Source organism: Rhamphochromis sp. 'chilingali' (genome assembly GCF_963969265.1).
Source record: "Rhamphochromis sp. 'chilingali' genome assembly, chromosome: 10".
NCBI lineage: Eukaryota > Metazoa > Chordata > Actinopteri > Cichliformes > Cichlidae > Rhamphochromis > Rhamphochromis sp. 'chilingali'.
This window is the reverse complement of record NC_137937.1, coordinates 16,698,317-16,710,452: the sequence shown is the minus strand read 5'-3', so window position 1 is coordinate 16,710,452 and position 12,136 is coordinate 16,698,317. Positions and strand designations below refer to the sequence as shown.

The 12,136-nt window shown below is 41.5% G+C and overlaps 1 protein-coding gene across 1 annotated transcript in view; it reads right to left on the bottom strand.

Moving 5' to 3' along the window:
• The window catches only part of adgrv1 (adhesion G protein-coupled receptor V1), a 140,303-nt gene that overhangs the window by 22,151 nt on the left and 106,016 nt on the right, over window positions 1–12,136 (bottom strand). Inside the window, exons 89-90 of the mRNA XM_080893582.1 lie at window positions 6,171–6,287; window positions 851–1,029 (exon numbers count right to left, since the gene is read on the bottom strand). Coding sequence (XP_080749708.1) covers window positions 851–1,029; window positions 6,171–6,287 — 296 coding nt within the window. The remainder of the gene's footprint in view (window positions 1–850; window positions 1,030–6,170; window positions 6,288–12,136) is intronic.

Here is a 12,136-nt window from a genome sequence, read left to right as displayed (position 1 = left end):
TCTAAAGGATACAAAGTCTATTGACACAAGGTGTGAGCTTAACACTTTTGTATGCAAGCAAGGCGAAACTGAAACGAGTGGTGAGAAAACAAGAGACTAGCTGTTAACACCGAAGAGGAGAGAGCGAAGGAGAGAAACAGAGCGAGAGAAGGAAAAGAAGTGAAAAGCTGCCTTATGTCCTCAAAGAGGAAGGTGTGCTCCTGGGAAACTGAATACTCCTCTATGTTCTTAAATCTCTCCTGTATGCGCTCACTGTTTCACACTCCCATCCACAGGAAACACCCACAGATACTTGATCCCAAGGATAACAGGCACACCTTAGACCATTGACTTATTATAGATGTGGTTTAGGAGTTTCAGCTTCATACTTCTTTGACTATTATTGAACATTTGTTCACAAATGAAAGACATGGAAGACGGATGCACATAAAGACACGGGCAACTCACCTGTGTTGGGACCTTTGTACGTGTTTTTTGTACACAGTGATTTCTTCTATTGTTTCTGTGCTTTAGGTAATTTAAGGGAAACAGCTATATAAGGCTCTGTATGGCGCGATTTCTCAAAGACTCCACCTCCGAGACTGAAGTTTTTCAGTGTGGGGAGAGGCATGCAAACAAACATGAGACGTTCATTCATTCAGTCATTTGATTGGGCAGGCTCACTGGCTCTGTTTGCTCTACCTAGTCTGAAGTGGAATTTCCCTAAGCTTAAAAAAGAAACTGAAATCACTGTAAACGACTCATACCAGTTTAACAAATACTCTCCTAAGTGTACTTACGATTCACTGGATACATGCCATCAGTTCAAAAAGACCACTTGTGTGTGTATTTACATGTGTTGCTAACTCACACGTCGCCTTGCACCAGTCCATATACTTCATGTATTTTCCATCCAAAGCCACCAAGTAACACGATGACCAGGACGATGATGACCAAAGCAGGAAGTCCCCACCCCAGGAGGAAGTAGAGCAGGTATCGGCGTTCTGTGTGCTCATCATTCATCACGAGCACTTGCCAGAAGTTCACCGCCTGAGAAAACAGTTTGAGAAAACAACTTATTCACGGGGATATAAAAATAAAAAAGTAACTTTTACAGACTATGAAATGTATCTTAAACTTATCGCAGCACAATAAATAAAAGGGGGAGAAAAGGCTCGACATCTTCCCCTTTGATGATTTTTAAACCTTCCTCGGTTGTGTGCACATTTGGTCTTTATAGTCAGTAAAACACAAAAACACACAAGTATATCCATCCGCATATCACACCCAAAAATATCTATGTTTGCTTAGTTATCTAGAAGGCTTTTATAGTCTCATCTATCTGCTTTACTAAGCCATCCACTGTTGCATAACTGGCTTATGTGAACACCTGTTGACAGCAAGCAGACGATGTCTTATCCTCATGTGAAGCACACTAACACTTCATTTTCTCTTTCACATTTCGCTCATATATGGTGCGTTACGAGCTGTTTTACAAGCTTTAAGCCATCTAACATACATAAAAAACAAAAGTCTATAAAGTATTACATTTGAACATGAAAAAAAGGAAATGCTATTAAAATTTATGCAACAGGTCAACAGCTGTAATGAATAACAGCTGATAATGTCTATCTGTTTGCAAGCACTTGAGCAGCACATTTGCAAAGAGGAAGATGTGATGCAACTAATGACACAAGGTCAAATGATGTTGACCTCTCCCTATGATTACTCTGCTCAACCTCTACCGTAACAATATTGTATAACCACTGACCCAAAAAGACCTTGCTTCATAACCACACCAACATGAACACAAACCCACAAACACAGATGCAGCAGATGCAGCAGATGCAGCAAACAAGACTGTACGGTTCCCGTTGTGTAACAGCTCGACTCCCCTGAGATAATACAATGATGTCAGTCAGATTCAAGAAGTGTTATTCACTGGCTGTGAGAAAACTGCAGTCATTGTGGTACAGTAAAGGGATTATGGGCAACTTTGTGCTGAGCTGTTGTTTTGCAGTGGCTATATCACTCATGGAGCCACAATAATAGGTTGGCTCAATCTCACCGCAGAAAAAAATGCAGTATTTTTTAAATATTTACTTGCAGTTATGTTTGATTGTGCAGATCATGTTGGGACTACTTCACCAAGTTTTTAGATATGAGCTATATTTAGTTTCCGCAGTGCAAATAAAGCCAAAACCGCAAGTTACCACTGAAGGTAAATACCAGTTGTAAATTGGTCACATGAACCATTGGTGTTGTATTAAAAGTCCCAAATGACTGGATGACTTATTGGCGAGGAGACAGGACAGGCATTATCACATAAAGATATTATTTAGCAAGCTAGAAATGTGTCATCCTGGCTTCACTAGCTAGCTCAGGAAAAATCCCAGAAATCCTAATCCTGATGCCTTTAAGACTTTTTTAATAATGTGCAATTTTTAGTAAGCTGATGTTAACTGCAAACCTCTGCATTCAACACATAGCTGCTCTGGACAGTGGCCACATTATTGTGTGTTTTCAAGCTTTATGCCAGTGCATATTCCCCTGATCAGGTTTTGGACGTGCCCGTTCTCACTACTCTCAATTACACACACTCACACTGCTGTTATTGATTCAGGTCTTTGTCATGCCCTGAGATGGGCTGCTGGCGCCCACTCATATAAGCCACTTATCTGAAAGCAGCTACCTGATCTGAGGGAAACTTGAGTGGTGAAACATCACTGGGGTCAATGCAGAGATGTTGGTGAGGATGGAAGGGTCTCGGTTCCCCGCATCAGTGAAAGCCAAGGTGGCGGTAATATTTTTCTTGTCAGCTACATTCACAGTTAGAGTTGACATTTATGAAATAACAAGATATTTTTTGAAGGGGTGTTAAAGAACAATGCCATGGTCCTGGCCTTTACGTTGTATTACTTTTTCTTCCTCTCTTCCTTTTGTCCTGCTTTGTTTGCCCGTCTTTTTTGAAATTGTGCTTCTAATGAATAACACTTCCTTACCTTTGTAACATATCTGCCTTTTCTATCACACAGTCTGGCTCTCTATTTAAATTCAACCTTAACGAACAGGGCATGTTATGAAACAAAACAAATCTGTGAGTGAGTATATAAATAAACCAACAAAAGCCTAAGTGTTTTTTCTTCATGCTTCATTAATCCTCCTATTTGAATTCTTTACAGGGTGAATCACTGTTTGTGTCCTTCACTCGATCCAGTCAGCTGTTACCCTACTAACTACTACCATGTGTGTCTAAAACCAGCTTGCACGTCACAACCAATTTTATTTGAGCTCCAGATCTGCCCATCCAAATTCTAACACCGCTTAAGCCACATGAAAGCCTTCGGCCTGAGACTTTATCCCTTAAAATCTCCCAGAAGTCATAGTAAACAATCAGATATGAGAAAAAGCCCACTGCGTCCAACACGTACGCCGTTGCATGGTTCCAGTATTACCCTGCTGTGGTCAGCTTATGCCACAGCTAATCTTATAATACTTTACCAATAACATTATTACATATTATGTTCCCTATGTAAACACTGGTTATGTTCACGTACGCATGTCACATGTTACAAAAGGTTGAAGATTGATGAGAACAAGGCAAATGTTATGCAAGAGAAGGACAACAGGTGGGAAAAGATGGGTAGATGGGGAAGTTCATTTAGGGATACCATTCCTATTGGTAACATGTGTCTTATGTGACGGTATTTTTGTTACTGTGAATTCAGTTTGACTCATAATAGCATAAATTGTGATTTATGATGGTGATAAATCTCATTTCCCTTCTTAAAAAAACAAAAAATGACAACAACTGAGCCTGAGCCTTCAGCTTGATTGTCATCAAGTGGATTTAAGATTGTTTGGAAGAATTACACAACAAATACATATGTATGGCACAGACAAATAATATAGATAAAGTTATTGTCTAATGTCTGTCAAATCTATTTAATCAGGTTATATTTCAAAAATTACAAATAAATAAACAAACATCCAAGGATTTCCTGTATTACGCAACTACCTTTGTTTCTTTGCAGTTCAGGACTCGTTAGGAGGCGGATTACTTAGGAAAAGGATTTATCACAGCAGCAGCACTAAAGCTGCTGATGAAACCTCTCCCTGCATTCCTTTGCTATTGCAGCAGGTCATAAGTCATCAATAAACTCTTTCCAGGATTACAACTACAATTACAATGCACAGATGTATGTTTACAGTCTTCATGTTCCTAAAAATCCTGGGTGGCTTTGGTGTTGACCAATATAATGCAAAGAAAGAAATAAGAGAATAAGAAGGTCTTGTTAAGAAAGAGCTGTTTAGGGTCCTTGTAAGGTATTATAAGGTGATCCTGGGCAAAGGGCATGCCAGTGCAGTGTACTGGTAACTTTATGACTGCCCCAGTAGATGTGGTAAAACAATCAAATTTCACTGCCTGTTGCACATAAACCAAATGCCATATGTATGAAATAAAAAGAAAGAATAGGAACCTTGGCAATGCCAAATTATGAGATAAAATAGGCAGGAGGAAGGTGGAGAATCATATTTAAACAGACAGCACAGACGTCCCAAAGGACCTAAGCTCGGTCATTCTCGACCACAATCGGTTGCATGTCCCATTTTGACTTCAGCACTTCCAGGCAGTACTCATGGCAGATGTTTCTATATGCTATACTGGCAACTTGGTTATGGCGTCCCATGCATACCCTGCCTGCTAGCATCTTTCACACTGCTGTTATGTGCTGGATTGCCTCAGGGGCATCTTTTTACAGCCTGCATCTAGGGTCTTGCTTGGTGTGGTAGATCCCAGCTTCTATTTATGTTGTGCTCCGAGCTTGATCCTGTGCTGCGATGATTAGTGCTTCTGTGCTGTCTTTCAGTCCAGCCACTGGTGGGATCTCTGGATCCAGCCACTTCTTCTATCTGCTGGTACATACTGTGCAGGGGCCTGTCCTTCCGTGATGGTTGTTCTCCATCTCCACTTCTTTCTTGGGTTTCTATTGCCTGAGGTATTCACTAAGCACATGGTCTGTTGTGGCTATTTTCCGTAAAGTGTCACAGTGCAGGATTTGGGGTGAAACCCACCATATGTGGTCAGGAGCCTCCTTGTCTTCATGTCAGTGGCTTCCTTTGGCCAGTTTATTATCCCAGCAGGGTATCTGATCATGGGCAGGGCATATGTGTTGTTCTTCCCATTCAGCGGACTCCTCAGGACTCGCCTTACCCTCTGCAGGTACTTGGTGGTTGCAGCTTTCTTAGGCGCCTCTTCGTGTTTCCCATTTGCCTGTGGGATTCCCAGGTACTTGTAGCTGTCCTTAGTGTCTGCAATGTTGCCTTCTGGTAGTGAGATCCCCTCAGTTCTGAGTATGTTCCATCTCTTTGTTACCATCTGCCTACACTCCAGTCCAAATGACATTCACATTCACATGTTATTACTATAGATCCTAGTGTTGTGGATCAGTGAATCAATGTGTCGTTCACTATTGGCATACAGCTTGACGTCATCCATGGCGCCTGATGATTGTTCTATTCCGTAGTTGGTATCTGTAGCCAATCTTGTCAATGACACTTGATGGTGACATGTGCTATAGGCTTGAAGTTGGCCTCTAGTGTTGTTCACCACATCCCCATTGAGTTCCTGATGAAGGCTCCAAACTGTTTTGCCAATCTGGTATTCCTTGCCAATTCCTTTTTGTGCCCTGTTTATGTATTGAGCCATGTGCCACTATGATGTCTGACAGGAGCTTCCACGTGGTACTGAGGCAGGTAATTGGATGGGACTGGTCCTTTCTGGAGATCCTTGGGGATTAGGACTGTTTGGCCTTCGGTTAGCTATTCTGGGTGTCTCTCGTCAATTAGCAGAGTATACCTTGGTTCTTTGGAGCGGTTTATTCCCCTGGCTTCTGTCTCTCTGGTATACCTCTTCAAGTGAGGTCAGCTGCTCTTGCACCTAACGCTCCTTCAGTCATACTTGGTACCCAGTCTTGGGTGACCTGACGTCCTTTCTCCCCCTTGCCGTAGCACATGTGTTGTATCTCATCGATCTTCAGTTGTCATAGCAGTCGCTTCTTCCAAATGTTGTTTACACAAATGCAAAAGGCAGTTACAGAAAGATACATTTTTTCCACTTGTCAGAAATCAAAAGTGTTTTTTTTTTCCTCCTCACATGTATCTAGTGTTCACTGTGAACCTATCATTACCTGTATGAGCATCCAAAAGAACTGACTGAGATGGAAATAATGAGAGAAGAGCGCCAGAGTAGCACAGCTGTCCTCTGAAAACACTTGGCCACGGAAAGCTGACACCAGGAAACAAATCTGCAGACAAACATGATAAAAAGAGAAACACACATTTGAAATAGTTTAGTATTGTCTTTAACTCAACTTTTCATCCTTGTGACTATAAAGACAAAGCAACAAGTTTTCATTTCAACTACTGCATATGCAGATTTTACACAACACAGTCAGATTTTGCATGCCTGCCAAACTGACACCCACACAGGCTGAGTGCAGTGTCAGCAGTCCACATTGAGCATGAGGCCATTTATTGCCTGTTATATAGTGTATACATTTTTAAAGAAGACTGCAGGACTCTGATATGCACACCTCCCAAAGAGAGATATCCCATCCTGCAGACCTGTTACATCACCTTGCAGCAAGCTCTGAAGGCGGAGGGAAAAGTAAAAGCATCTACAACACTGATAAATATGTTTTGTCATATCGTCCTTTCATCCCACACGCACACAAAGAATGCAAAAATGTGTGGGTGATGCACGTTACAAAAACAGCTTGTGGAAAGTGTGCATATGTGTGTGTGTGAGAGAGAGCGAGCAAGAGAAGGCAAAAGAGACAGCAGCAAGGGAGAGCGAGTTTCATAAGCATGAATGCAATGGGGCAAAAATGCAATCTATATGACTAGAGGCAGGATTGTGTCGAAAACCCATGAGGACAGCACAAAATACTGCTGCTCTGTTGTCCATCAGAAAGTTTTATTAAACTCTAGTGCCAAAGCGGCCGGGTGATTGTTACATAACCTGCAGCCTGTCGGATCACTGCCAGTGCCATGGACCAGATAGGGGGTGAATGGACGACAGCAGGAGTTGAGAGTTGTGGGAAGAATGATAACTTGGTCTCAAGTGTTGCCTACATTTTCATTATTGTCAACAAACAAGTAGCAAAAACGGCTTTAGGTAATAAGAAAGGTGTCTGCTGAATAAATTTCAATTTTAACTAGCATCTAATCTTTGAGTAATTAGGTCTGACTTTAACAGTCACAGTTTTTACAGATCAGATACCAGATACAGATATCTACCTCTCTGAAACACCTCAGTGTATACTGATACTACAATATACATTATATATAGACCGTGCGCTTTAGTAAGCCAGTAGCACTCTGTGGTTTCATTGATTTCATCACGTCAGTCTGTACAGTTACCGCATAAGCATGGTGAAACCTGTTTTCCAAACTCATCGACCCACAGCTTATACTTGTTGCCTTTTAGATGACACCACAAATACTGCATGTTTAAATAGGCTGACGTCATGCAGTCACTTCTCGAATGTCTATTCTTTATAGGTTTTCCACTGAAATTTTGGTCGGTCATATTTTCTAACTTTTTGTTAACCTAGGAAATCCCAAAATGTCCATTTCTGGATTTTCCAGCACTTCCCAACCCTGTCTGCATCCTCTTGCTGAGTGAGAGGAAAAGTCAGTCCCTATTTTAAGGAAACTAAGAATCATAAGTCACTTTCTCATTGGTACACCAAGCCCTGGAGGGTGTGTATGTGGATAGGATGGCATAGGAAGGAAATTCGTGCATGAGCTACCAGGAATGATGCCTGAATCAACAAGCTGTTTGGGTAGCTTATGGGAAAAAACAGGGTTAGGTATTTTTAGCAGAGTTATGCTTATGTCGCCTAAAAGCAAAATGATGGGGGGAAATTACCAAATGCTTAAAATCTGCAAGATATAAAATCATGAGCCAACGTGATGTAGATATATGCACCAAGATTATAACTTTGAAAAACCAAGCAGAGTAACAATAAATACTAAACATTCTCTTTAATGTGTACTTCAGTTTATCAGCAGCTGTGATAGCACAGGTAATATTGTTTTCACCTTGAGTGTGTGAGTTTGTATGCATCATCATGGCAAAATTGGAATAGATAACTTTTTTTTTGTAAATAATTTAGTAGGTGCTTACATGTTGAGACATTGGAGCTGTGATTGTGTAGCTAAGATGTTGCTTTCGCCATTTGTGTGGACAAATGATGGTTCAAGAGACACCACAGAGGTGATTCAAATATCTGGGAGAAAACTGCAAACGTACAAGATAAAGTCACAAAACTTCACAAGTACGTAGCTGGAATCGAAATAAACAGCCTGCTGGGAGATGGGTGTGGCCTGACCATAGGTACTAAGCAAAAAGTGCCAGAGCAAGAAGGGCAAGAGTGACTAGAAAGTATAATTACCTCGTGTAATAACGTGAGGTCCAAGGCCTCACTGGCATCTTGGCTATGTTCATTGTAAGAGTTTCATGATTTTTTAGGTCAGATTCTGTGTCCGTTTCATGCAATAATACAGCTTTGACCAATGAATCCACACAAGTTTACCATAGCCTTTTGTGAAATAGCTTAATAGTCGCAGGAAGTGAACCTAATGGCAGGCGGTGACAAAATGACAGGTACAGAGAAACAGCTATGTATGGGGGAAAGGCAAAGGACTGAAATGAACATATGCAGTGCTTTGAACATGTAACTGCCTCTTAGAAATGCACGAGGCTCTGTTTTTGTACTGTTCTTGTTCTCAACAACAGAAGCGAGGTAAAAGCAACCACTCTGAATAAGTTAAAGATTTGATTTGATTAGAACTCGTCTGTTTTTTATCTGCCTTGTCCAACAGGCATTCAGTAGGTAGTAGTACAAACAGATACACACAAGCACATGAGGAGCAGGCTCTCTTTTTTGCTTTTGTTCTCACTCTATTGTTACCACTCAACAGGGACATATTAATACATCACACTTCATATCATGTGGTTGACAACTAACTCTTATGTAGGGCACTGAATCAAAGTTAGCTAAATCTGTCACGACTTGCTATGGTATTGTTCTCCGTGTTTTTGTGTTAGGTTTCACTTCCTTCGGCTCATTTTCCCGATTAGTATCTGTAACTGTCCTTACACCTGCTTCATCTCCCCTCGTTACCTGTGTATGCATATCTTGTCTGAGTCTCCCCTTGTCCTTTGTTTCATAATCCCTAGTGCTTGTGTGTTTTCTAGTTCCACGTTTCCCAGGAGATTCTTCGCGTTTGAATCATCTGCGCCTGCTTAGTCGCTGTCTATTTTGTATTTTAGGTGAAGAGTTCAGCATTAAAGCTGCTTTTTGAGTTCATGTTCTTTCTCCCAAGTCCTGCATTTGAATCCACATCTTGCCTGCCACACAGCCGCACCCTGACGCTTACAGTGTTTTAATCATTATGATTACTCCCCTTATTATGTGGCCAAAGAAATTTTATTAAACTTGATGAGAGGAGTGATCATTTGGGTAGTAGTCACTGTTCAGATGGAAATCTTATAATGGGATTATAGCCAACTGTCAGAATGGTAATGAATCACTGGTTACATTAAACACAAACTATATTTATATTTTTTAATAGGATGCCTCTGTTACAGGGCTCAGTTTGTCATGGATAGCTATAACTAATTAGCTAACAGAAGTTAGCAAAGAAGGTATGAATGTCATTGTTCAGTCCACTCGCAGTGTGACCTACCAATATGGAATAGGTTGGTAGAGTAAGGGGAAGTGACAGGTGTGGACATGAAGTTTATCAGGTAGTTTATAAGCTACTGATCTGCTTTTTGTCTCCAGGCTCTTTTTTCCCCTATTGTGTAACACACTGGGAGTCAACCTGTCTAGACCCTCAGGCTATAGACTTATTCACAGCCGACACTGGGAGGTGATACAGGACTCTAAATACAAGTCCTGTCAGTGAAGTCTGTGCTGTGTGTGTGCTTGCATGTTCTTGTGTCTGATAAAACAGGAATCACCAAAGCTCACACACATCCAGCTGTCCTGGTAATCGATTGCCCCAGTATACAAAGATACAATTCAGGCATGCAGTTTTTTTCCACAACATAACTGAAAACAAGTAAATAACAAAGAAAATTAGACAGAAAATAATACAGAAGCAGCTCTTCATCCACAGACTTTGTCATCAGACCAATGACGTTGAGCTTCAATAACTATTCATTCATCGCTTTGGCTAAATTTCCAAGAAATGTCAGAAAGCCCCCATTTGTTTTGTGGCCTGGAAGCACCCCATTCACTGCTGTTATTGTGCTTTGTTTTGTTCCTACTGCCTTGGGAATAATTTTACTTTCACTGGACAAGATGTAAACACATTTTTGTATTGTATAGGGGGCGATCATGGCTCATGAGTTGGCAGTTCATCTTATAATCAGAAGGTTCGAGCCCCGGCTCCGACAGTCTCAGTCGTTGTGTCCTTGGGCAAGACATTTCACCCGTTGCCTACTGGTGGTGGTCGTAGGGCCCGGTGGCGCCAGTGTCCGGCAGCCTCGCCTCTGTCAGTGCGCCCCAGGGCAGCTGTGGCTACAATGTAGCTTGCCATCACCAGTGTGTGAATGGGTGGATGACTGAATGTAGTGTAAAGCGCTTTGGGGTCCTTAGGGACTAAGTAAAACGCTATACAAATACAGGCCATTTAACATATTGTAACAAACTGGCATAAAAATAACTAAATGCCCTTTTTCATGAACTTTTCCTGGCAATCTAAATGATACCGACAGCAACATCGTCAAGATAAAGACAAAAGAACACATAATGTACAGTGCAAAATGCCACCAAAAACACATATTTACTTGTTAACACGACAAAGGAGAAATCCTACAACATCAAACTGCACAGAGGCAAAATATTTAGGTGCTGTTGGCTGCAGCTCTAATACTCTCAGTCAGTGTGCAGCTGATCGATCGCCCTGTATGCTGAGCTAAGTGTACTAGGATGGCTAAAAATAGAATCTGCCATATGCATTACATCACTGATGGAGTGGGGTCTAAGCTGTCTGCCAGAGTATCCATCTCATATTGTGTCCCGAAACACTTAACCTCTGCGTTCCCCTGCTCCTCCACCTCCAGCTTTCCTCGTCACATCTTTTTTTTCCCTTCTTCCCCCTTCTCCCACCCCATCCGCTGCTCCACCCTTCATCCCATCTCCCCCTCCTCTTCTCTCGCCTCCCTTCTCCTTCACCACCCCCTACTCTCTAACAGCTACCGGTCTGATCTAGCTGGCTCCAGCATCAGCCTGCACCCTGGGTGTTTCCTCTTATGCCTTTGTTCAGAAAGAGCTTAAGAAAACAAAAGGGGAAAAGAAATATATAACGTTACCACTTCACTCTCATTTCCACCATAATTTTCTCACTTACCGTGGACCAGTTTTATTTCTCTAATCGCAATCATTCATACCTCCTCATCTCACAAACACCTCAGAAACACCTTTCTAGAATATGCAGAATTACATCAGAGTCTTTGCATGCTTCAGCCCCTCAATGTGCTGATACATATAGTGCAGCCAGTTGCAAGAAACAGGTGACACAAAAGTGGCTGAGAGGTGGGTTAGTGGGCCAGTGTGTGTTGCAAAGAAGAAGAAGCGATTGAGCATTTGCTGACATGACGCAGCTTTATCAAAATACTGAAAATGATTCCTCCTACTGTCACATTTTCAGAGTAGCACTCTTGCTTTTTAAAAAAAAAAATGAAACTATTTAAGTATTTTTGCAACTTAAAGCCTCTGTATGCAACTCACAAAATCACATATGCTCCCAACATATCTGATAATGATCAGCTATTTCAAGTGTGCTCAGTTGCTTAAGGTCTGAGGGAAAAGTAAAGTTCACAGGTGTTTTGGGTTGAATCTTTGGTTGGGACATACTTGCTGAGCCAGCTGTTAGCAAATAAACACCCACCCTCTTTGTTCTGTTTCACATCCAAACAGCCACAACGCTGCAGCTACTTTTGCTTACGTGAGGACAGACTGCAGTGCTGTAATTGGATGTATGTGATTGCACGAAACAGGAAGATGATATCAGGAGCGTCCGCCGTGTATTTTGGGATCAACTGATATACTGTATTTCCAGAATAAACAATAGTGTG